This window comes from Megascapheus bottae, chromosome 7, assembly GCF_031878675.1.
Source record: "Megascapheus bottae isolate mThoBot1 chromosome 7, mThoBot2.hap1, whole genome shotgun sequence".
Classification (NCBI taxonomy): domain Eukaryota; kingdom Metazoa; phylum Chordata; class Mammalia; order Rodentia; family Geomyidae; genus Megascapheus; species Megascapheus bottae.
The window spans coordinates 55604388-55631716 of NC_143515.1; the positions used below are offsets into that span (position 1 = coordinate 55604388).

Below are 27329 nucleotides of genomic sequence, written 5' to 3' on the forward strand. Positions count from 1 at the left end.
AAAAGGCTGGGACACTGATGAGAGATGATTCATCCTTCTGGTGGCTGCTCAACTTTTAAGAATGCATTCTCTGTGCTGGGATAGCTCAGAGGAGTTAATGTAATCAAGCCCTAGGACCCCTAGCACTAGGGGTGGCTTGGCAGAGAATGCAACCATGGCTACCAGACCATATGTATGGGATTAGAATATATTCCCCCAAATATGCCACTTTGGCTTAGGACCAATCTGAGCTAAAAGCCAATGAGAGGCACAACTGGTGCCTTCTACCTCTCCACCAGGAGAAACAGGAAGATTCTCAATCACTGAGATACCTTCGCATCTCATCCGCCCGGATGGCACTAGAGAAATCACAGCCCATCTCACTAAAACCCATTTCTTCCATTAGTTTCCTTCATATGTGTACTGTCCCATAGTTTGCCACTCCTAAAAGCTAATCTTTTTTCTTCGTCTTGTTACTTTTCTATAAATTCATTTCTTTGTTAATATGCTATATAAACTAGGCACCAGTGGCTGAAGCCTGTAATCCTAGCTACTCAGGAGGTTAAGATCTGATTATCTAGGTTCAAAACCAGCCCAAGTAGACAAATCTGACTCTTACTTCGAATTAACCAGCAAAAGGCCAGAAGTGCAGGTGTGGCTCAAGTGGTAGGGCTCCAGACTTGAGTGAAATAGGACTGACTTCACACACACACACACACACACACACACATACACACACACACACGATGCTAGATAGAATGCCAGACACTGGTGGCTCATGCCTGCAATCCTAGCCACTCAGGGGGCAGAGATCTGAGAATCACAGTTCAAAGTCAGCCTGGCAGTAAAGTCTGTGAGACTACAATAAAATAAACTTGCTCTCCAATAAAGTACTCAGATAAAGCTAGAAGTGGCACGTGGCACTGTGACTCAAGAGGTAGAGCACTAGCCTTGAGCACAAAAAGACTCAGTGATAGTTCCCAGGCCCTAAGGCCCAGGACTGGCAAAAAAAAAAAAGAAGAAAAACAAAGATGCTATGTAAGTTCCAAGTTCTAGAGATAAAGTTAATAAGCTGTTTTTTTTCCCTTTTCAACCTATGTTTTGTCAGTCTAATTTTTAGAACATGAAGCAGAGAGCATGTGTGGGTAGGAATATATTTTTCCTCTACATATTATTTCTGGAGGGTTTTTTTTTTTGGTACTTGTATTTGAGCTTGAATTCAGAGTCTGGGTGCTGTCTGTTAACTTTTTCATTGAAGGTTGGCACTCTACCACTTGAGCCACACCTTAATTTCTGACATTTCTGCTGGTTAGTTAGAGAGAATGGTCTCCCAGGTATTCTTGTCTGGGCTGGCTTAGAACCATGATCCTCAAATTTTAGTCTACTGAGTAGCTAGGATTACAGGCTTAAGGTCCAAGCACTTGGCTCCTCTACATATATTTCTTACTTCAGTGTGGAATACTTAAGATATTTTTGAAATTTATTTTTGGTATTTTCAAACCGTTTTAAAGGTATGATTATTATATAAATACATGCACATATTCAATATATCTAATTAAATAACTCTGGAGAAAAATATGTGTTGTCATTATTAGAACATGTGATAAACATATACATCATCTCCAAATGTTACTCTTGCTTCTTTATTTACAATGATGAAGATAGTGATATGAGCCTTTAACTTAAAATTCATCCTCTAAGCAAATGAAAAAAAATACATACTAAGTGGGTAAGTATAGTGGTGCATTCTTCTATTTCTAGCTATAAATGGGAGGCAGAGGGAAGGAGGATGGCCATTTGAGACTAACCTAAGTGGCAGATCACTAGGATCTAATGGTTCCCCTCCCACCTCTCCTCCCCCTGGTGCTATACTGGAGCTTAAAGTCAGGGCACTGTCCCTTAACTTTTTTCCTCAAGACTGGTGCTTTACCACTTGAGCCACACTCCTACATCCAGCTTTTTGCTGGTTAAATAGAGATACAAATCCCACAGACATTCCTGCCCAGGTTGGCTCTGAACTGGAATCCTCAGATCTCAGTCTCCTGGTAGCTAGGATTATAAGAAAAACCCACAAGTTCCTGGCTTTTATTTTGTGTACCTAAAACTTCCTACTGATATATGCTAACTAATTAATTAATATTATTTTTAGAGGTAAGTCTTTTTTTGTTGTTGTTTTTGTTTTGTTATTCCAGTCCTGGGCTGGAGCTCAGAGCCTGAGCTCTGTCCTTGGACTTTCTCAAGGCTAGAGCTCTACCACTTGAGCCTCACCATCACTTCCGGCTTTTTTCTATGTATATGGTACTAAGGAATCGAACCCAGGTCTTTGTGTGCATGCCAGACAAACACTACCACTAGGCCAAACTCCCAGCCCAAGGGTTTTTTGTTTTTTGTTTTTTGCCAGTCCTGGGGCTTGAATTCAGGGCCTGGGCACTGTCCTTGGACACTTTTTGCTCAAAGTATTTCTGGCTTTTTCTGTGTATATGGTTCTGGGGAATCAAACCCAGGGCTTTGTGCATGCTAGGCAAGCATGCTACCACTAGGCAATACTCCCGGCCCCAAGAAGACATTTTGAACTTCTGTCTCAGTCTCTCACATAGCTGTATTACAGACCTGTACCACTTGGCGGGACTCTAATTAAAAATTGTTTTTTCTTTTCCTATGTATGTGGTACCGAGGAATCGAACCCGTGCCTTAGTGCATACTAGGCAAGCACTCTACCACTAGGCCAAACTCCCAGCCCCTGTTTTTTCTTTTTCTTAATGGTATTGAACTCAGGGCCTTTCCTTGCTAAGGCAATCATTGCATCATTGGAGCATCACCCCCATTTTGTTTTTGAGATAGGATCTCTCAATCTCTGAACACAGGAGTAAAAGTGCAGAGTGAGCTAGGTTCTAAAAGTCTTTAATTTATATATATTTAGGGAACTTAGAAAATTAAATTTGTACCCAAAAGCTTTCTCTTCCCCTTTTTCTTTCTTTCTTTCTTTCTCTCTCTATCTCTCTCTTTTCCAACTCCCTTTCTCTCTCTTCTTGAGATAGGGTCTCACTGTAGCTTAGGCTGGCTTTGAAATCATACTGTTTTTTTCCCCCCTTAGCCTTCCAAGTGCTGGTATTATAGACATACCCTGCTCACACCCCGCTTCAGAGTTTCCTATTTATTTATTTATTTAATCAGTCATGGGCCTTGAACTCAGCCTGAATGCTGTACCTGAGATTTTTCACTCAAGGTTAGTACTCCACTACTTTGAGCCACGGTGCCACTTCTAGTTTCTGGTGGTTAATTGGAGATAATAGTCTCAGGAGATCTTCTGTTTGAGATAGTTTTGAACCACAATCCTCAGATCTCAGCCTCCTGGGTAGCTAGGATTACAAAAGTAAGCCAACAGCACCCAGCCTTTTTATTTGTTTTTACTGAATTAAATTAATTTCATTATTGTTTTTTATTTGTTTTTGGTGGTAATAGCCTTATGCTTACTCTGCAGGTACTCTACTACTAGAGCCATATCTCCCTCTCTAATATTGTTTTTCCAAATCAGGGTCTCACCATGTTGTCCCTGGCTAGCCTCAAACTTTACATATGACTGGAATACAGTCACATACCACCACATCAGATGTAAGAAGCTGTTTTTTTTTTTTTTTTTAGTTGAAATCACTGATTTTTGAATGGGTTAGAAAAGAAACTGATGTAATGGCAATATAAGTTAACATGGCAATATATACATATATATATATATATTAATAACAGAGCCAGAGTTCAACACAGTTAATTAGCAAGCTGTTCAGAACAGAGGTGCCCAAAGGATATTTCTGTTTCTAAAGCTTTGTGGCATATTACTACCCAGACATGTAGTTCAGAGTAATAGAGGAATCTATGTTCTGCTCAGAGCTGATATTTCAGGTTACTTATTTGAGATTGGTCACATTTTTAGTCAAATCAACTCACTTATATAATTTATATTCAGAAACCAGAAGAGAAATAAATGTCGCCTGCCTATCTTGCATTAATAGAAGCATTCATGAAATATAATTTTTTCAGTGTCATGCATTGAGCTACCTGTTACCCTCCGATCTTCTCATTTAATATTCACACCACACTTCTGCAATGGGCAGCATCTTCATTTTATGAATGAAAAACAGAGACACAAAAAGTTAAGGAGCTTGCTCCAGGTCACTGAGCCAGTGAGTTAGGCAGAAAGGTTTGAATCAGGGGAAGGCCCTGCTAGACAATTTGGATTTCATTATATAGGCATAGATTCTGTAGGTATGCATAGTCCTTTTAGGTTTCAAATTAGAGGACTCCTAAATGAAAATAGTTGTAAGAGGACCAGGAGTTTGGCCTAGTGGTAGAGTGCTTGCCTAGCACACACAAAGACCCAGGTTTGATTCCTTAGTACCACATATATAGGGAAGAAAAAAGCCAGAAGTAAGGTTAACTCTAAACCTAATCATAAAACACCAACCTTAACCCTTACCGCTAACCCTAACCCTAACCCTAACACTAACCCTCAACCTAACCCTAAAACTAAGGCTAACACTAACACTAACCCTAAACCTAAAGTCACCCTAACTCTAACCCAAAATGTAACCCTAAACCTAACCTGAAATTTAACCCTAACAAAACTCCCACCATGAACTTAACCCTCAAACTCACATCCATCCACACCCTCACCTTCACCCTCACCCTAACCCTAATCATAATTATAACCCTAATCCTAACCCTAACTGTAACCCTAACCCTAACCCCTAACCCTAACCCTGACCCTAACTCTAACCCTAAACCTAGACCTAACCCTAACCCTGCCACTACCTCTGGCCATAAACTTAACCTTATCCCTAGCACTAGACCTAGCACTAACTCTAACCCTAACTCTAGCCCAAGACCTAACTCTCACCCTAACCCTAACCCTAAACGTAGTCCTAGCCCTAGCCCTAACCCAAACCCAACCCTAACCCTAACTCTAGCCCTAGCCCTAACCCTCACCCTAACCCTAAACCTAACCGTAGACCTAGCCCTAGCCCTAACCCTAACGCTAACCATAATCTTAACCCAAACTCTATACCTAGCCGTAGCCCTAGCCCTAACCCTAACACTAACTCTAACCCTAGCCCTACACCTAGCCCAAACCATAAAAAGAAAAAAAAACAAAAACAAAAACAAACAAACAAAAAGCCTGAAGTGCTGTTGAGGCTCAAATGGTAGAGCGCTACCCTTGAGAAAGTCCAAGGACAGTGCTCAGGCCCTAAGCTAAAAGCCCAGGACTGGCAAAAAAAAAAAAAAATAGTTGTAAGAAGCACTGTACAGTGGCACTGCACAGAAGTCAGAGGTAGGGAAAAGTGGGACTGCAGAGAAATAAGGGAATTCAGACTCTGGAGAAGGAGTGTCAGAAGCTGGAAGTAGAAGAAGACATGGTTCTAGCCTTGTTCTTGTCATGCTGCTGCTGGGGAATCTCCAGCAAGTTCCAGCCACATCCTAAAGCTTTGCTACTTCTTTTTAAAAAGGGGCCTATTCATTTTATCTACAAAACATTTAGATTTTTTTCAAACTCTAAAATTCAGACTGATGCCTTTAAATTTTAATGCATTGCAGATATTTACATACGAGGACTGTAAATATCATCCAGAATCCAGAATCCAGAGGAGAATTTAGATGTAGTTATTTTCAACATAATCTTCATCTCAAAGTACAATGAAATAGAGTTGTTTTTAAGGATGTCTTCTAGGGGAGGGGGTGGGGGGAAGGAAATGGGGACAAAAACATGAGAAGGGGTATCAATGTGTGAGAAGTAATGCACCTTCTATCTGGCGAACATAACTGTAACCCCTCCATACATTAAAATAAAAATAATAATGTCTTCTAAAGCAGATTATAGTGAAACAAGCCAATCATGTCTCCATCTTTCTGTATTCTTTGTTAAGAAAATGATTTGGATACTGTTCAGCAGCAGTAGTTAATGATATTAAAATCAAATAAGGATATTACTTTTGAAACAAATGAGACGATTTAAAATCTTTCTAAGACAGTTTATGAAAATATACACTATTTACACTGTCACCAAATTAATTTATTTCCTAAGCTCAAATCTAATTTAAAAGGATATTTTTTTCAACAGCTTCAGTGAATGGACTATAAAGGGATTTAAGATAGAGAGCATAGGAAATAAATATGGTAATTTGCAAATAACTGACTCAAGGGTTATTCTGTTGCACATGATACTTTTAGGATGCATTTTAAACAACTTGGCTCTAGCTAGTGTAAAGCTGGGCTCACACCCCTGCAAACTTTCTCCATCCGTGTCCTATGACAAGCCCAATACCAAGACCTACAAGTCTGTGGTCCTCATGGCTGACCTTTCTTCTCACTGATTTGGGGTGGGGTTTTTATTCCGTTTGCTAAAAGGTCCTTTTCCTTAGAATAACCCAGAGGGCAAGGCATCTTCCAGAAATAAAGCTTTCACCAAGCTACTCCTTATTGAAGCTTCAGGGAGCCCTTTGCTTACAGGCTGAAATCTACATACTGCAGTGGAACTGCTCCATTGTTTCAGCCAGGCAAATACGATAGCTTTCTTCACAGACGTTAATCCTCCACATCCGAGATTGTGCTACTTGAAAATCCTTTGCTTCTTTCTTCTCTCTGCCAATCCATGGCTAGTTACCTCCTTTCATTTGGTTTTGAATTCACTTCCTTCGGGATGTTTTCCTTTAGAAGCTATTTAGCAGATAAACAACTCTTGTTTTTATTTTGTGTGTGTGTGCTTTTAATCACAGTAAGTGCTTTTAAGATAAAGTATCCAAGCTAGGGACAAACAACTTAGAAAGATTTTCATTAAGAACCACCCAGAGTGACTTTGTTAGAGACAGCACTCCAATTGCCAGGCGTCTGCCTTTTTTTTTTTTTTTTTTTAAACTAAAGATTTCATACTAGAATCAGGACAAAAACCACTCTTTATGGTGACCTCTAGTGGGCATGCGACAATCCTACACAATCAGGAAAAGTGGAGGGGAAAGTCGAATCCTCCCCAGTAACAAGCCTGGTTACTCTGTTGGTCAAATGACCGCAACGCACTCCACCCTGATTCTTTTTCTTCCAGTATTTATTTTGCATCTAATATAGTTTGCTTTATCACTTACCTGGTTCCCCTCTGGCGGGCTGGGCTGCCGGTGTGTCGGATGTCGTGGGAATGATCCCGACAGTGAGTGGAACACACTCCCTGGACATCGAGCCAGAGCCAAGGGGAGTTCGCTCCGCGGAGGTTTAAGGGGCTCTTCACCCCCCAGAGGCGCGTATGCTGCAGCCCGATCGGGGGGTGTACGGGAATGAGGGGAGCCCGAGACATCACGACAAGAAGGATGTCAACCAAAGCTACGAGAAATTCTGGGGGGGGGGGGGGTGCCAGTGAAAAGGCCATGCTCCCCAGACTTTGACCCCGCTCCCGGGGAAATGTCACGAGAGAAGTCCCGGCGCCATACCCGTGGGCGCTTTCTTAGGACTGGAAATCGGGGCAAAGCGGGGACCCCCGCGCTTCAGCACCGCGCCGGGGGCTGGGCGCACGGCCGCCCTCGGAGTGCGCGCGCTGCCGCACGTGGGGCGCCCCGCGCGGGGAGAAGCAGCGGCAAGTCGGCAGGGAAAGCCACCGCTTGGGGTGCCTTCTCTGGAGAAATCCTTTGGGGAGGACTCCGAAGCCGGAGGGTACGGACAGTTTCTGGGAAAAGCTTCCCGAACGCCAAACCTCACCTCTGCACTTAGTCTCCCGCTTCCTCCCTTCGGTGGAGGGAGGACTGTCAAAAAGGACCTGGGGTTGACGGGGCGGGGGGGGGTGGTAACGGAGCCATCCCGATGGGCTGGGGCGGGACGCGGGAGAGGATGCCGGGGCCGCGGGCTTGGCTTCCCACCTCGCTTCCCTGCCTAGCGGACCCCTCCCGGCCTGTGCGGGCGGGAGCGCCCGGCGTCACGAGGCGGGGAGCCCGAGGTCCAGGGCGGGGCGCTGGGGAATCCCAGCCCGAGCGAGCCCGGGAGGTGCGGGAAGGCGGGCGCGGGAAGGCGGGCGGAGGGAGGTGAGCGCGCGGAGCGGGCAGGCGAGGAGGAGGACGGCGAGGGAGGCCCCGCCCCCGCCGCCCCGAGCCGGCTCCTCGCCGCCGCCGAGCTCGCTCACTTTGCCTCTCGCCTCTGGACGGCGGCGAGGCGGCTGCCTGAGCCGCGGCTGGAGGGAGCTCCGCCGGGGACTCGGAACCATCCCACGGCATCTCCCCCTGCATCGGTGCTCGCGCCTTTCCGGGGAGGTGGGCGCCGCCGCCTTGGAGAGGACTAGCCGGGTCTCGGAAGGGGGACCCCTGGAGCGAGGGGCGGCGGCGCTGACACAGCTTGGCACGCGGCCGGTGGGGCGCCGCGCCGGTGCCGGAGGGGACTCCCCGGCCACCCGCAGGTCCCGCCCGCCCCGGGACGCGTTGCTAGCGGTCGCGACGCTGGACTGCCGAGGCGGAGCCGGGCAGCAGCGGAGCCCCGAGGGAGAGCGGGCCCCGACGGCGCGCTCCCCGGTTTACCCGCGGCACGCAGGCCCCGCGCGGTGGTCGGGGGGCGGCGGCGCGGCCCTCGGGTGCGCAGAGCCCCGGGGCGGCCAGCCATGACTTTCGGGCGCAGCGGGGCGGCCTCGGTGGTGTTGAACGTGGGCGGCGCCCGGTACTCGCTCGCCCGAGAGCTGCTGAAGGACTTCCCGCTGCGCCGCGTGAGCCGGCTGCACGGCTGCCGCTCCGAGCGCGACGTGCTCGAGGTGTGCGACGACTACGACCGCGAGCGCAACGAGTACTTCTTCGACCGGCACTCGGAGGCCTTCGGCTTCATCCTGCTCTACGTGCGGGGCCACGGCAAGCTGCGCTTCGCGCCGCGGATGTGCGAGCTCTCCTTCTACAACGAGATGATCTACTGGGGCCTGGAGGGCACGCACCTCGAGTACTGCTGCCAGCGCCGCCTCGACGACCGCATGTCCGACACCTACACCTTCTACTCGGCCGACGAGGCGGGCGCCTTGGGCCGCGATGAGGCGCGCCCCGCCGGGCCCGAGGCGGCTCCTTCCAGGCGCTGGCTGGAGCGCATGCGGCGGACCTTCGAGGAGCCCACGTCGTCGCTGGCCGCGCAGATCCTGGCCAGCGTCTCCGTGGTGTTCGTGATCGTGTCCATGGTGGTGCTGTGCGCCAGCACGCTGCCCGATTGGCGCGCCGCGGCCGCCGACAACCGCAGCCTGGATGACCGGAGCAGGTACTCCTCCGCCGGCCCTGGGAGGGAGCCCTCCGGGTAGGACGCACTTGCTTCTCTGCCCGTTCCAGTCCGTCCTGTCGCGTCCGTCCGTCCGTCCCGTCCATACGTCCATGCGTGCCGTCTCCGTCCTGTCTGCCAGGCTGGTTGGGTGCCCAATGGGCTTCCCCAGCGCGCTCACGGTGGGACGCATCGGTCCCCACCCCAAGCTCATGTTTCCCAGCCGTGAAGTCCCGCTGGCCTGCGGGTCAGATGCACATCTGGAGGGTGAAACACGCAGGCCTGGGGAAGGGGCAGAGATGTACGAAGCTCTCCATCTTTGGAGTTTTACTTCGAAAGCAAATGGCAACCTACTAGTTAGCTTTCTCTCAACTTTTCTTGCTAGGATTGCAGTTATTTCACCCCTAGCCAAGAGCAGGTTGAAATATGTACCATTATTTGGTGGTGGTGGTAGAAAAAGATGAAGTGTTGTTCTGGTGAAATGTGGCCCTGCCGGGCACTGCCCACAGGCTCTGCACACCCTGCCCCCGGCATAATGTGTGCTGTAATGGAATTGCATATAGTAAAGGAGGCTAATTTAACGACAGACTCTGAATAATGGATGTCTGTGCTCTTTTCTTTCTCTTCCTTCCAAGGATAGAGTTAGTATGAAGTTCCTGACCACCCTTTGGTGCCAAAGATTTACACTGTGACAATTCAAGAGGGTCTTCAGTATGGGGAGGAGGGAAAAAGGAAAAGAGATAACAACAAAAAGCCATGTCCTTGGAGGGGAAAAAAATCGAAACTGCTCGAATTCAGAAATAGTATTTGATAAGTTCATATATATATATGCATTTCTTTCTGCTTCATTAGAATACAAGGAAAATGTAATCTTCCCTGAGATCATGCTTACTTCTCTTAATGGTGATAACACTTCTCTGTTTTTAGTACAAGTGAGTTTATTTTGCATATTTGGTGGGAGGAATCAGCAGACTAAAGTTGGACTTTCAAGAGAGACAGCCATTTTAGACACAAAAATCAAATTATACATTCTCTTTCACCTTTGCTTGATAACTGTGTTAAGATTCCCCCTCCATTCACGTTTAATTCCCCCCTCCCCACTCACTTTTTAAATTCAGGGTTGTGCCCTGTAATCTTCTCCTGATAGGCATGGGTGTGTTGGAAATGATGTTTCTGATATTGCAGTGGATTCCTTCTACATAATATTCTTCCTGCGGGGGTGTAAAGATTTCTGTATAAATCTACAAAGTAAATAAAATTGTCTAGTACCTTAGAGCCTATTACTGCTCTGCCATCTTGGCATGAAACCCAAGATACATGCTTTGAAAAGAAATAAATTAGGAAACTTATTTTCAGCATATGAGGGTCTGTTTTCAGTTTATAGATCAGAATTACCTGGTACTCCAAAATTACAATGAAATTAATATGTATATCTAAATAAGTAAGTGTCTTTTTTTCTGAACTGGTCATAGAAAAATGATGACTGTCCTTGAATTGATTCACTAGTAACTAGAATTCTAAGGCTAAAGGTTTGAACTGCCTCAGTAAACAGAACAAGAGAATTAACTTATTAGGTCAGACATTGAAGGAGGAGGTTAGCTCAACCAGTGTATAAGCAAAACAAATACACTTTTTTTTTTTTGAGGAAGAGGAGTTTGAGGAGAATGAACAGCCAGGAAATCACTAATGTAAAGCCTTCGGAAGAAAGTGAGAGAACTGAATAATAATTCTAGGGAGAAGTGGGAGGTGGAGAAGCGGGAGACTGTAGAAGTGAAGGAGGAAGAGGAGAGTAATGCTTAATCTGTGTATACATATCTATGTATGTATATAATTATTCAAGTCAGAACTGTTTCCTAGATACCCAGATATTTCAGGCAAATACATGTTTTTCTTGGCTTAATGGCCCAGTTTTCATCTCCCTGAGTTTCAGTATATAAAAACCAGTATCTGTAGTCCCAACCAGATGAACCAAAGACTGGCTAAAGAACCCATATACCACATATTACCAAGGAAGCACCTCTTTATCCTCCTAAAATAGACCCTAAGTTTCTCAACCCCTGCCAGTTTGTTAATGCTGAATTAATCTTTCTGAAACATTTTGATTGTTTGACTGGGAGATCCACCAAAGAAAGCTAAAGCTCAATTAACCTGCTCAGCAAGCACTCTGACACTCAGGTTTTGGTCATTTGCAATCATTTTTTGAGTGTCTGTAGTGTTCAAGACTGTTTTGAGCATTGTAACTTCTTGTTGTAGAACAGTTGTTGTGAGATTCTGAGGCACAGGGATCTCTTAAGCGTTGAATTGTGCCGAGAAAGCCTTCAGGGTATATGTGTGTGCAGAGGTGGAAATAAAGCAATCATTGGGAGGTTGTATTGGCTGTTTACTGTCCATCACTGGCAGGAGTGTCACTTATATAAGCTAGTTTATGCAACCTACAACATCGTGTGTGTCTAGCTTTGAGGGGAAAAAAATCAGGAGTCTTTCTCGGGAAAAGAAGCAGCATGGACATAGACATGAAACTTGTATGTTATGTTTAGGGAGTAGAATTTTGTGGAGGAATAAGAGGTCATTATAGAAAAGAAAAGAGAAATACTTAATTTTGCAGCAGTGTTCAGCCATTGCTTTTGGCCTAAACAGGTTATGCATATAAAGTAATGAATATAGTAAGTGTATATCATGATTGAAAGGAGTGGGGGAATTGTACATAGGAAAAATTAGTTCAAAGTCAGGTGTAGTACCACACATCTATAATCCCAGCAGGCAAAGGCAAGAGGAATGAAACTTTAAGGACAGCCTGGGCTATGTAGCAAGACCTTGTCTTAAAAACTCTAGTGCAGGGCTGGGAGTGTAGCCTAATGGTAGAGTGTTTGCCTAGCATGCACAAAGCCCTCGGTTCAATTCCTAGGTATACCACATACACAGAAAAAGCCAGAAGTGGCATTGTGACTCAAGAGGCTGAGTGCTAGCCTTGAATAAAAAGTATTCAAGGACAGTGCTCAGGTCCTGAGTTCAAGCCCCATGACTGGCCAAAAAAAAAAAAAAAATCTAGTGCTGAGGATAAACTTAGAGATAAAGCATTTGCCTACCATAGACAAGGCAAGCAGATTCCATCCCCAGCACTGCAGAATAGAACACAACAATATAGATAATTAAATTGAAGATCTTTGCAGAAGTCAAATGAGAGCTTAGATTGTTTTGTGGTTGTGAGAGCAGAGAATAAATGACAACTTTGGGACATAGCAGGAGGAGCCTGGGCTGATTTTAGACTTCAGGAACAGGAGAATGCCCCCTGCCACCTCCCATTTATCCAGTCTGGCCTGCTTACTTATTCCCAAGACACCTAGTGTCCCTTATTATACCATCTGTAGCCTACAGACCTTGGATCATTGATAAAGCCCAACTCAGGTTCTCTCTTTTTTTTTAATTTTGCTTATATTTTTTTATTGTAATTAGTAAAAGGGTTACATGATATTTGCCAGATAGAAGGTGCATTAATTCACATACATTGATACCCTTTCACATGTCTTGGTACCCATTTCCCTCCCCCCCCCACACCCTCTCTTTTTGTTTTGAAGCACAGCTTTTACTGCTGTGCTAGTAGATGTGATATTTTCTCCCAAACTTCTTGAGAGATTGCTTGTTTGTACTTAGTTGGTGTCTATAATAGCCTTCCTAGTGTGGTAGTAATTTTCTCATATAAACACACCCTGGCTTCTAAGCTAGGTTAGATGAAAAGCCCTCAAAGGCAGGTAAATTCTCTAGTGCATCTAGTAAGTGCATCTTTTTTAGGAAAAAAAATACTCTTAGAACTGTAAATATGTGTTGTGTTCATATTACATTAAAAATGGTCAGAAATATCCCTTCCGTTACACAGTTCGAAGAGCTGCTTGGAGTAATGCAGTAGACTTCTCCCTGTTTTGAAGATTTGAAGAATTGCAGTAGCCCTTGCTTGATATATGATATGATATCGCATGATAGGATATGATAAATTAACTCTTGTTTATGAATTGCTAGTACTTTATTCTCTAATCTAAGACTTCGTTAAGACAACTCTGATTTCCTAGAATGTAGTAGTTATACTTTAATATCTATATATTGAGAGAAAAGCCCATGATAATGCAAAGTGATCATGAATTCCAACCAGCTTAATTGTGCCAGGCACTGTCCTGCACCTATGGGTACAGAGTTTCATGACAAGGTTCCTGTTCTCATGGAGACATCCAGCTGTTCTTGATAGTGAGATGGGGAGACAGACAACACAGTAAGCAAACATAAGAATTCCAGATTGTGGGGCTGGAGTCATGACTCAAGTAGTAGAGCAGCTGGCTGCCTACAATCGTGAGGCTCTGATTTCAAATGCTAGTACTACAAAAAAGAAAAAGTCTTTTCAGACTGTGAAAGGTAACATTAATTGAATTCTAAATGTAATATGGAGCCATGGCAAGATGGAGGGAAGAGTGTTGTGGGCAGAAGGAACAGCAATGCAAAGACTATGAGACTGCAGTGGGCTTGTCTTGTTTATAAGATAGAAGGAAGGCCTCTTTGGGCTACAGTAGATTTGGAGGACAAGAATGTGTAAGATGGGGTTGGAGGAAAGCCAGGGAACTAAGACAGGCCTGTATGTCATGGAAGGATATTGGATTTTCTTCTAAGCATGACATGAAAGCCATTGGACAGTTTGAAGCACAGAAAATACTCTGATTTTTTTTTTGGCCAGTCCTGGGCTTGAGCTCAGGGCCTGAGCACTGTCCAGAGCTCTACCACTTGAGCCTCAGCACCACTTCCGGCTTTTTTCTACGTATGTGGTATCAAAGAATCGAAATTGGGTCTTCGTGCGTGCTAGGCAAGCACTCTACAACTAGGCCAAACTCCCCTGCCCTTCTTTTTAAATTTTATCTTCTCCCTCTATTTTTGTTTTTCTTTTAGGTGGTACTGTAATTTGAGCTCAGCTTTTCACTTACGAGGCTGGTACTCTACCATATGAACCACCTTAGTGGTAGAATCATTCTTTTGTATGTTGTTTCTTTGGCAGTAGTATATTCTGAACTTGAGGCTTCCCATTTGCTAGTCATGAATTCTACCATTTGAGCTATGCCTCCAGATGCCTGATATACATTACATCACTCATTGGGTAGATAGTGGACAGAGGTGTCAACTAAAGCTTCTTCTTCAAGACCTGGCAACCAGGAGACTATAGATTTTGTATCTAGGGGGGATAGCAATAGAGATAGTATAAACTGGTTAAAGTCAAGTCCACAATTCTTCTTTCAGGATGTATTAGCTTTCCATCATTAGCAAAATATCTGAAACAATCCCCTTGAAAGGAGAAAAGTTCATTTTGGTTCAAACTTTCAGAGATTTATAGTCCATGGTCACTTGGTTCTGTTGCTTCAGGACTATAGTTACATAGCACATTCTAGTGGGAGCACCTGGCTTAAGAAGGTGCATACCTCATTGAATCTGGGAAGCAAAAGAAAGAAACATCAGGGCCAGGGTCCCAGAAAGGAAGTCAAGAGTATGTCCACAATAAACCTAGTAACTTCCTTCCAAGTAGGAAGAATTTCTTAAGATGGGCACGGTGGCTCACGCCTGTAATCCTAGCTACTCAGGAGGCTGAGATCTGAGGATCAAGGTTCAGAGCCAGCCCTGGCACAAAAGGACCTGAAACTCTTATCTCCAGTTAACCCCCAGAAAACGGGATAGGGTGATGGCCTTGAGCCGAAGAGCTCAGGGACAATGCCCAGGCCCAGGGATAGGGCAGTAGACTTGAGCTGAAGAGCTCATGAACAATGCCCAGGCCAAGTTCAAGCCATTTGATGCACCAAATAAATAAATAAATACAATTTTAAAAAGGGAAGAAATTCTTAGAATTTCTTTTACCTCCCAGATGTTATGAGGAACACTCATTATCCAAACCGTAGCACTGGCCTGGGAAAGTGAAAAGCTGTTGTTGAGTGAGACAGTACTAGGGCCTGTGGACATTGGAGTCCCTCTGGCTTGACTACTTTGGATCCTGAATATTGATTGAGTTATGTGGAGGTTACTTCCCATTTAGGGTATTTCAAGGAAGAGAAGGCTCTGTGAAAGAGTGATCCACAGAGGCTGGCTGGTGGGAGAGGGATCATAGACTATTTCCCCTACTACACAGCAGAAACAATCTCATGTACTTTGGAAGAGATCTTTAGTGAATACATTCAGGCCTTCCTGAATCTAATAATGAAGCAATCTTAGACTTGTGATGTTCTTCATGTTCGATAGATTTTTCCAAAGGCAGTTTGCTCAGTAGTAACACCTGAGTATTCTGTGTGTGTGTGCACATGTGTGTACTCACGCATGTGCGTAGGCACTTACCTGTGTGCCTGTCCTGGGGCTTGAACTCAAGGCTTGGACATTGCCTTATTTTATTTATTTATTTATTTAAACAGGTCCAGGGGCTTGAACTCTGGGCCTGGGCACTGTTCTAAGCTTCTTTTGCTCCAGGCTAGCACTCTAGCACTCGAGCTACAGAGTCACTTCCAGCTTTTTCTGAGTAGTTAAGAGTCTCAAAGACTTTCCTGCCCTGACTGACTGAACCATGATCCTCAGATCTCAGCCTCCTGAGTAGTTAGGATTACAGATGTGAACCAGCCCAGCTGGACATGATTTTTTTTGCTCTATCAAAAAGTTGATCTGTTCTATCAACTGTGACACAGGACTACTTCTAGCATTTTTAAAATGTGGTTAGTGAGAGATAAGACTCTCATGGGCTTCTCTTCCTTGTGTTGGCTTCAAACTATGATCTTCAGATTTCAGCCTTCTGAGTAGGTAGGATTATTGGCACTGACTTCTGTTATTCTGACATTGTCAGTAAGATTAATATTCTCTTTTGGCATATAAAGTTACTAAGCATTAAGTTGGGTGCTGTTGGCTCATGCTTGTAATCCTAGCTATTCAGGACGCTGAGACCTGAGTGATGTGATTTGACGTGAGCCTGGGCCAGGAAAGTCCGTGAGACTCTTATCACCGGAAGTGTTGCTGAGGCTCAAGTGGTAGAGTGCTAGCCTTGAGCTGAGGAGCTCAAGGATAACACCCAGGCCCAGAGTTCAAGCCCCAGTTTGACCAAAAAAAAAAAAAAGTTGTGACTCAAGTACTAGAGTGCTAGCCATGTGCATAAAAGCTCAGGGACAACATGCTAGCTCTGAGTTCAAGTCCCAGTACCATCACTTATACACTCATACACACACACACACACACACACACACACACACAATCACTAAGCATCAGCCAACACTTGGTGGGGTTCGTAGTGTGACAGGCAGGAGGATTACAAGTTCAGGAACAGGTAAGCCTATGTAGATCCTGCTCCTCCCAATCCCCCCCCCAAAAAAAACCCAAACATATTGAGCATTGCCGCCTACTTTATTAAAAGTTGCTCTTTCCTAGTTGTCTTTGACAAGTTTCAACCTTTGAAAGACAGGTCAGATATAAAGTAGTTACCCTTTTATTTTCTGGGCCGTTTGGCCGATGGCCTTCTGTTTCCTCAGTCAGTCTCAGCACAAGAATTCTCTCTGGAGTTTTTAATCTCTTCAGCTTACAAAGTCTTGTTATAATTTTTGATCTGCTCTTTACAAATGTTAAGAGTTGCTTCCTGTGAGAGCTTTGATTTTTAATTTTTGTTACTTTGTGTAAGCCTAAGAACATTTAAATAATCAAAATGAAGCACCAGGTGATAGAAATTTAAAAATCAATTGTATTATTTCCATGGCCTTTGCACTCAGTATTACATAAGTCCAATAGGTTTTGAAGTCTGTTAAAAATAAAAAAGGAGTATTTGAAATGGAAGATGAATGTCTCAGTGCTTTTACTCAGTGGATAAAGTGGTTACTTTCAGAAGTCAGTAATTAATAGATCTCTGATAAGATTGAACATAACCCAAACTTCAGTTAAATCCTATTCTTTCACAACAGACTGCTTTTTTTAAATGTATACAGGATTTTTCTATCTGCTGCCAATTTTAGAATTCTATGGAAGCTCAATGTTTTATTCTGCTTTATTTCTAACCAAAGAGCTGTTTTTTTCCATTTTCTTTTGATGCACAAATAATTTCAATATTTTTCATCTTATTTATGTACTTTTCATGAAAACTTTGCTCAATGGAAAGTGTGCTATAATGTGAAAATGTAATATTATATTTTCTCCTCAATCCCATTACTACTCACATCCAGAAATATCCCATGTACAAACAGGCATGTACATGGGCACATGTGGATGTAACTGTTATCATTCAGCAACTTACTCTTTTTATTTTCTAACACATCTTGGAACTCTTTCTATATCAAATCATATTTTTCTCTTTCTTACTGCTGTCTGTATAGTATTTTATTAATGGTTATAACTTTTTTTTTTTTGTCTATCATGAGGCTTGAACTCAGGGCCTGTGTGCTGAGCTATTTTACTCTTTCATTTTTAGCCATAATGCCACTTCTGGTTTTCAGGTAGTTAATTGGAGATGAGTCTCATGGACTTTCCTGCCAAGGCTGACTTCAAACTGAGATCCTCCGATCTTAGCCTTCTAAGTAGCTAGGATTGCATGAGTCACCAGTGCCTGACTAACTTTTTTGTAGGTCATGGGGCTTGAACTTGGCCTGGGCACTGTCCCTGAGCTCTTCATCAGCTCAAGGCTACCACCCTACCCCTGGGCCTAGGCAGTGTCCCTGAGCTCTTCAGCTCAAGACTACTGCCCTGCCCTTGAGCCAAGCCCCATTTTCTGGTGATTGGAGATAAAAAGTCTCAGATCCTTTTGTGCTCAGGCTGGCTCTGCACCTTTATCCTCAGATCTCAGCCTCCCGAGAAGCTAGGATTACAGACGTGAGCCACCATACCGAGCTGAAACCTTTTTTTAAATTGGTGGTACTGGGGATTAAATTTAGGGCCTCATGCTTGCCAAATGAATGTTTTTGTTTTTCTTCATATATTTTTATTGTAATTAATAGAAGGGTTACATTATATCACCAGATAGAAAGTGCATTACTTCACAAACATTGATACCCTTTCTCATGTCTTGGTTCCCATTTCCCTCCCTCCACCCCCACCCCTCATCTTGTTTTGCCAAATGAATGTTTTATCACTTGAGCCATGCCCCCCCCCCCCCGGCCCTTCTTTTGTCAGGCTATTTCGTAGATGGAGTCTAATGAACTTTTCTGCCTGGGTTGGTCTCAGACTGTGATCCTCTAGATCTCAGCTTCTTGAGTAGGATTACAGATATGAACCACTGGTACCCAGATAACATAATTGTTTTAGTCAACGACTGTCCTAGAGATGATAGTAAAGGTTATATCACTTTGTATATGTAGGAATAAAGATCATATTCTTAGCTAGGAGCAAAATTTCCTTAGCTTTGTTTTTCCCTTTCTTAAGCTTCTTACTATCTACCTGATTGTGTGTGTGTGTGTGTGTGTGTGTGTGTGTGTGTGTGTGTGTGTGTGTGTTTCTATGCCTCAGTTCTGGGGGTTGAACCCAGGGCCTCACGCATACTGGTCATCAAATTACTTTTTAAGTATTAAGTTTTAGTTGTGTGCTTGAAGAGTATAAACCAGGCTGCATCCCTTCAATGAATGGCTAGGAAAGGACAGGCATTTTGGATGAACAGATGAATCAGATAAAGCAACAAGCAAAACATATGTGTTTGAATTAATTCATTCATGAATTGGTGGATTCTATTTGGAGTGCATTTAAGTGAATGTAACTAGTTTGTGAATGACAAGGGCTCGTTAGCTTTTGTCTGCACTGGCCTGCAAAGGAAATAGTATGATGGAGAGTCAGTTATCTGACTTTCTCAGGCAGTGCATGCCAAAGGGAAAAGACTGTGATGGAAAGAACCAGGATTCAGAATCAGGAGGTGGAGGTTAGTGATGCTGGACAGTTAATGCACTGTACCTCTCACTGGTCACGAATCCTCATCTGATACGTTGAAATAATCCATATGAGAGAGTCAAAAGGGAGAGAATGAAGAGCAAATCCTCAACTACTAGCTGAACTTCCTTAGTTTTACCTTCCCTGTCTCAAACCCTCCAGCTTGTCTTGTTTCTGAGGTTTTCTTTGTTTATTTGTCAGTCATGGGGCTTGAACTCTGGGCCTGGATACTGCCTAGGAGCACTTTTGCTCAAGGTTAGTGCTCTACTGCTCTACTCTTGAGCCGTAGATCCACCTCCTATTTTTGTGGTGGTTAATTGGAGATGAGTCAGTCAGACTTTCTTGCCTGGGCTGGCTTTGAAACATGATCTCATATCTCAGCCTCCTAAGTAGCTGGGATTACGTGTGTGAGCCACTGGTGCTTATGAGTATGTTTTAATTTCCTTCAGTCTACAAATTGTTTTTTTTTTTTTTTTTTTTTTTTTTGCCAGTCCTGGGCTTGAGCACAGGGCCTGAGCACTGTCCTTGGACTTTCTCAAGGCTAGAGCTCTACCACCTGAGCCTCAGCATCACTTCTGGCTTTTTTCTATGTATGTGGTACTGAAGAATTGAATCTGGGTCTTCGTGCATGCTAGGCAAGCACTCTACCACTAGGCCAAACTCCCAGCCTACAGATTCTTTCAGAATAGAAATTCTGTGCTTTTACAACATAGACCTTGCTGAAGAGTAGGTATGTATTTTAAAGTGAATGACAGACATATGAAAGAACCATGCAAGTGTATGTTTGTTTTGGCAGTTTGTTTTGGTTTAAACTTAAGACCTATGCTTTTTCGGTAGGTGCTAACACTTGAGTCATGCCTCCAGCTCTATATTTTTTTTCCTTTTTTGAATTGGCGCCCAGGCTTGCGTAGACCTTACGTTCCTTCTACCTCATCCTCCCAAATGTTGGGATTATAAGCATACACCATCCCGCTTGGTTTGTATTTTCCTTTTTGGTCGACAGAGATTTATTGGTTGTCTTAGACCTATGAACAAATTATATTTTAAAAAATGAATTGCAAGCCAGGTGTTGGTGGTTCATGCCTGTAATCCTAACCACTGAGGAGACTGGCATCTAATGATTATGGTTCGAAGCCAGCCAGGGCAGGAAAATCTGAGCCTCTTATCTCCAATAAACTACTCAGAAAAAGCCAATTACACTACGGCTGAAGTGGTAGAGCACTACTAGCCTTGTGCACAGAGAGGCTCAGGGATAACACCCAGGCCCTGAGTTCAAGCCCCAGGACTGGCAGAAAAAGAAAAAAAAAGCATTTCAAGTTTTTTTGTATCCTCATTCATTTATTTATTAAATTCAACATTTTCAACATTTATTGAGCACTGACTATCTTAGGAAGTGTCCTAGGGTACTGTGGTACAAAACAGAAAGTCTCCTTTCAAGACTACCCCCTCAGTAAACCTAACAGAGGCCGAGAATGGCCAAGAAGCAGTGCAGTGGGATAAGTGTATATCTGTGCAGCACAGTCAGGAAAAGCCTCCCTACTAAAGTAGTGTGTGAACAAGGACCTGGAGGGGCAGAGTAGGCAGCCATGGAAATGCTGGGCAAGATAATTCCAATCAGATGGGAAGTACAGATCCTGCAGGAATTGTGTTTTTGCTCTGTTGGAGCAAGAACAAGGAAGCTGACTGCTGAGGAGCTAAAAAACGCCCCCATTCTGAAGCAGCAACCATCTTGTTGTTTATATAAACTGTGAGTGGCTCAAAAGTGCACATAAATTAAAGAAACAGTATTGTGGTGCCATTAAGTCCCAGTAACTGACCTGTCTGTTAAAATTAATCAGAATTCGCGTAAATTCAAGGGATGGCATTTGTTTTCTAAGCCATAAAACTATCCTCAGACAGCTAATTAGGACTCTACTGGTATGTGAACCTCCCGTTAACTTCCACTGCCCTGAACTGCCCCTTTCCCTAACCCCTACCTTATCTCACTCCAATAGCTGATTGCTGTGTTGATGTAAATCTGTGGTCTTTGCCTCTAAAAGCCCTGTAAAAATTCAGCTTAGGGTCTCCTCCTAAGCTCCCGCTGTATGGGTGTGTAGGACAAGGCCTGAAGCTAGCCCGCCTGAATAAAGCCTTGCTTTTGCGTTTCGGAACGTCTGACTCTCGGTGGTCTCTTTGGTGATCTTCCTGAGACTTGGGCATTACAAGAGTAGTGGCAGAATTGGAGATAAAGGTATGGGGCATATGGATTATGAAGAACCTGATAGACTCACCAATGAAGAGGGTCAGTTTTTGCTGTTGTTTTATTTTCTTTTGGTGCTTAGCATGAAACCAATGGCCTTAGATATGCCAGTCTAGTGTTCTGCTACTGATCTATACCCAAAGCCCAAGAGTTTAGTGTTATCTTCTCTATTATTCTTATTTGTTTCTGGTGCTAGGATTGAACCTGAATTTCATTAATGTCATAGCATGCACTCTACCACTGAGGTACAACTCCAGGAACATTTATTCATTCATTCATTCATTCATTCATTTATTGCCAGTCCTGGGCTTGAGCTCAGAGCCTGAGCACTGTCCTTGGACTTTCTCAAGACTAGAGCTCTACCACTTGAGCCTCAGCACCACTTCTGGCTTTTTTTCTATGTATGTGGTACCGAGGAATCGAACCTGGGTCTTCATGCATGCTAGGCAAGCACTCTACCACTAGGCCAAACTCCTGGCCCCAGAAAAATGTTTTTAAATTTAATTAATTATTGTAAATTTTAATTAATTTATTTATTCAGTGCTGAGAATCAAATTTAGACTTTTGTACCACTTAACTACATCCCCACTCCCAACTCCACCTTCTGTTTTTAGGAAAGAAGGGTAGTAGGGTTTGAACTCAGGGCATTACACTTGCTAGATAGGTGCTTTACATTTGAACCACATCCCAACACTTTTTGCTTTAGTTATTTTTCAGATAAGGTTTCATACTTCATTTCCAGGGCCTGCCTCAGACCATGGTCCTCCCACTTATGCTTATGGCATAGCTAGGATTATAGGCCTAGACCATCATGCCCAGTTTGATTGTTGAGATGGAGATCTCACTGACTCTTTTCCCATGTTGGCCTCCAACTATAATATTCCCAATTCTTTGCTTTCGGAATAGCTACAATTATTGGTATAATTGTCCAGACAGCCTGGACTGATCTGGAGGAAGGATGGGTAATCTATAGCCTGCACATGAATGGTCTGATTTTCTATCTAGCTCTTGAGTTCTTTTAAAATGTTGGAACAGCTGGCTGCTGGTGGTCCTTTCTTGTAATCCTAGTTACTTAGATCGGTGAAATCCAGAGGATCAAGGTTCAAAGACTGTTATCTCCAAAAATAACCAGCAAAAAGTTAGGTTGGAGATGTGGGTGATATGTTCAAGAGCCAGCTAAGCAGGCTTAGCAAGGCCAAGTATACATATATATCTGAATCCAAACCTCAATATGGGCAATTTAAACGTTGAAACAAAAATCAAGTATTGTTTTCTGGCTAATAAACGTTATATGACATATGCATGCCCATAAATGAAGTTTAATTGATACACACCTATGCTCATTCTCTTACATATCTTTTGTGGCAACTTTCCCATGACTTCAGCAGAACTGAGCAGTTGGAATAGAAACTATATGGAAAATTTGCCACCTGACTCATCAACTGAGATGCTTGCCGGCCTCTGGCCTTCTACTAATGTCTAGCTTTGTGTCCTCAAGTATATTCCTTCTCTAGGCATATGTCTTCTCATTTGTAAAAATAGAGATAATATTGAGAAGGCACAGAAAAGGGAATTTAAGACCAAGATGAGAAACTTAGTGCAGCCCTGTCTCAAAATAAAATGTAAAGAAAGAGCTGTGTGTGTGTGTGTGTGTGTGTGTGTGTGTGTGTGTGTGTGTGTGTGTGTACATACAATGATAGAGCCCTGGACTGGCACAGGTGAGCCCTGAGTTTAGTTCCCAGGTCTGCAAAAATGAAAAAGAGGGATGGCAATAATCTTATCTACTTTATTGGGTGACTGTGAAGACTGATGGCTGATTCTTGTCTTTTAGCCAGCTGGATGACTGGCGCTATCCTTGGATCCCACTGAGACCTATCCTAGTTCACAGATTGTTCTGTTTTCTCCTAATCAGAAATTATTATTCAGTTGTGGTTCTAGAAGAGTAAAGCCTTTTGTTTATGTTTACACTGGTAGAAGAAATCAAGTATTTACAAGCTAGGAACTACCTTATTAACTTCAGGCTTGCTTCACTCCCATTTGTAGCACTCATCCATGATGATATCTATGGCAGAATTCCATCTTGGAGGATACCAGGATTCTTTGCTTGGAGCTGGTTGTAAGATGGCAATAAACATCTGTGCTGTACATTGAACTACAGGCATAGCTATCCTGAGCTCCGAACCAGTAAATGCTGGAGGTGGGTGGGTGGTATGAGTGATGAAAACTGGAATTCTTCAGTCTTCCTGAATTAGTGATGGCCATTTTAGTAATGTAACAGTTGTTTTTGATTTTACATGAATACAGTAGGAGGTACACTTAAAAAGGAATGTAAACTGTAGGTACCAGTAATTCTTCAGCTGTCCTTGTGCCCTTGGGCTCAAGAAGAGCCCAAGGATTAATGATGATGAGCTAGTAGAGGCTACTACTGTGGAAGGGAGTACAGATATTGGGCAGAGTGGCTCAGTATTGTGGGGTGTCAAAGAAGGGCTTCAGATGCAGTGGCATTTTCAGCTTCTACTGCATTCCCAGTGTCAGGCTCAGGGGCCAAACTGAGTTGTTAGGTATGTTCTTTACCACCAGAGACTCATGGTAAGAAAAGGAAGTGTCATCTAAAAATATCCTTGACGAAGATATGCTTTATCAAAATTACTCATTTTTTTGCCAGTTGTGGGGCTTGAACTCAGGGCCTGAGCACTGTCCTTGTACTTTTTTCAAGGTTAGAGCTCTACCCTTGAGCCACAGCACCACTTCCAGCTTTTATTCATTCTATGTATGTGGTGCCGAGGAATCAAACCTGGGTCTTCGTGCATGCTAGGCAAACACTCTACCATTAGGCCAAACTCCCGGCCCCCCAAATAACTCATTATACCTTCATTTATTCATTTTGTACTGCTTCTGTGGCTTGGATTCAGAGCCTGGGGTCTCTCCCTTGGCTTTCTTTACTCAATGATGGCACTATATCACTTGAGCCATCCTTCCATTTCTGGCTTTGTTTTTTGTTTTGAGTCAGTCTTAGGGCTTGAACTAATTGTCCATGACTGAGTATTTTTTGCTCAAGGCTAACACTCTACCACTTTGAGCCCCAGCGCTACTTCTGGTTTTCTGGTGGTTAATTGGAGACTTTCTTGCCTGGATTGGCTTTGAACCTTGATCCTCAGATCTCAGGCTACCTGAGTAGCTAGGATTACAGGTGTGAGCCTCTGGCACCTGGCTTTTTTCTTTCTTTATGTTTTCATATATATTTATAATTTCAATCTAACTTTCTTAAATGAGAGGAAACATGCCCAACTAATTTTTTTAATTTAAAAATGTTTTCAGTGTTGATTGAACTCATCCTTGTATATGCTAATCACATTCTACCACTGAGTTTTAACTCTAGCCCTCATATGTTTTTTTTAATAATCTGCAGGACTAAATGAGAAGTTGTAGTTGAAATATTGCAACTGCCTGAAGGGAAAGCAGTTGTGCAGCTGGGTGTGTTATGAGCTAGCCTAGCCACCTGTTTCACAAAATACTGCTCACTTCTATTCTAAGATTGACTTACATGTTGTATTTATTCAGGCTTGAAGGTAGAACAGCCATTTTCTCAAAAATGAATAAGAGAAATCTTTCAATTTAAGGAAGACAGTGACCAGTATTTGTTGACAAGTTCAGTCTTACAAGTAAAATCAGAAACTCAGCCAGGGGGGCTGGGAGTTTGGCCTAGTGGAGGAGTGCGTGCCTAACATGCACAAAGACCCAGGTTCAATTCCTTGGTACCACATATATAGAAAAAAGCCAGAAGTGGTGCTGTGGCTCAAGTGGTAGAGCTCTAGCCTTGAGAAAGTTCAAGGATAGTGCTCAGGCCCTGAGCTTAAGCTCAGGACTGGCAAAAAAGTAAGTAAATAAATAAATAAAAATAAATAATTTTTTTTTTATAAAAAAGAAACTCAGCCAGATGCTGGTGGCTCATTCCTATAATCCTAATTACTCAGGGGTCTGAGATCTGAGGATCATGGTTCAAAGCCAGCCTAGGCAGGAAAGTCCATGAGATTCTCATCTTCAGTTAACCACAAGAAAACCAGTACTGAGACTCAAAAGTGGTAGAACGCCAGCCTTGAGCAAGAAGAGCTCAGGAACAACGCCCAGGCCCTGAGTTCAAGCACAACTGGCAAAAAAAAAATATTTAGAAACTCAGAACACCTGCCTAATGTGTTGGGGCATGCCTGTGATCCTCATAGGACTCTGGAGCCTCTTAGGCAGAAGGATGGTGAGTTTTTAATCAAGCCAGCCTAACTAAACAGTAAGACCCTCTTGCAATAAGTCAATTAATTTTATTTATTTATTTTTTTTTTTTTGCCAGTCCAGAGCTCAGGGCCTGAGCACTGTCCTTGGACTTTCTCAAGGCTAGAGCTCTACCACTTGAGCCTCAGCACCACTTCTGGGTTTTTTTTCCTATGTATGTGGTAGCAAGGAATCGAACCCGGGTCTTCATGCATGCTAGGCAAGCACTTTAACCACTAGGCCAAACTCCCGGCCCCAAGTCAATTAATTTTAAAAGCGATCTTTAGAATATATCATGAGGGCTTCAGCGGTGTAGGCCAGTGTTAGAGTGTGTGCATAAGCATGCAGAAGGCCCTGGGGAAATGTGTCAGCATTTGGATTTTTGTATAACCTAGTGAATAAATATATCCTAAGTGACTAGCACACTAAATGTTACAAAACTACCCCTGAGCAAATATCCATTCTGAGTGTCAGAAGAGACCAGTTAGCAAGTTTTAATGTAACATCTAGAATATCTCAGTGTAAACTGTGTGCTGGTGGCTCACACCTGTAATCCTAGCTATTCACAAGGCTGAGATCTGAGGATCATGGTTTGAAGCCAGCACAGACAGGGACATCTATGAGACTCTTATCTCTAATAAACTTCTCAGAAAAAGCTGGAAGTGACCCTGTGGCTCTAGTGATACAGTGCTAGCCTTGAGCAAATATAAGCTCAAGGACAGTGTCTAGACCCTGTGCTCAAGCCTCAGGATTGCTCTGCATCATCCTTCCCCCCCCCCCAAAAAAAAGAAGAAAAATCTCAATGATACATATTTCTGCATGGCAGCCAGCCTTTGAGAAACTTGTCACTTTATGAATTTTGCTATGGTATCAAATAGGCAATTAAAATAGTCTTATTCTATCTACATAATTCTGTGAGGCTAAAGTCTTTCCATGGGTTTCAAAACAACATAGTCCAACATACTGAGGTAGGAAAACTCAACTGTCCTTATAAAGCTGGGCATAGAAGCATTTGTAGAATGGGAATGTCATTTTTCTTATTTGTGGTTTGGTTTTGCAAAGCATGTCTGTTTTTCATAAAAATATCATCCACAGGCAGTGTATTAGTTGTTGCTTTAAATGAATTAACTAATGTATTTTGAATTCCTAGCTTAGTATCTATTATGGTATTTCCTGAGACCAAAAGGTTGAGAGCCACAGTTCTGAAGGCACTAGTACAATAATGACATGCATTAAAGCAGTCTTCCTGAATCATGCTCTCCCAAAGGCCTGGTATTATACCTTTACAATTCCTTCTCTCCATTTATAAGCCAAGGCCTGCTGTTCACCCATCCTGAATGTTAGTAAGGTGCATGGTTTCAGTAAGTAAGCCTCAGTCCATGACAGTGCCACAAAGGCTCCCTTCTTGTTCGCCTCCCCCTCCTCCCTCACAAAGGCTCCCTTCTTGCTTACCTCCCTCTCCTCACTCTTCCCTCCCTTCCTTCCTCCTACTGAGGGCATTGTGCATGCTAGGCAAAGCAATTCTCATTGAGCTATACCTCTATCCATAGAATTTAAAAGTGCCATTACCACAGGGAAATGTGTATGTATCCCTAATCTGACTGGAAAAACAAAGCCTTATTCATATTAAGTGAAGTAAGCCAAACCCAAAGGAACATAGTCTCAGTGGTTTCCCTCATTTGTAATAATTAGTACACATCTAGGACTCTCC

General features: G+C 43.3%; 1 protein-coding gene across 2 annotated transcripts in view; it reads left to right on the forward strand.

Annotated features, from left to right (window-relative positions):
* The first annotated feature begins 8596 nt into the window (after positions 1–8596).
* Positions 8597–27329, forward strand: part of Kcng3 (potassium voltage-gated channel modifier subfamily G member 3) — a 37523-nt gene continuing 18790 nt past the window's right edge. The window contains exon 1 of one of the 2 annotated variants that reach the window (XM_090336163.1): positions 8597–9264. In XM_090336163.1, coding sequence (XP_090192289.1) covers positions 8597–9264 — 668 coding nt within the window. The remainder of the gene's footprint in view (positions 9265–27329) is intronic. The other variant, XM_090336164.1, reaches the window with a different exon arrangement.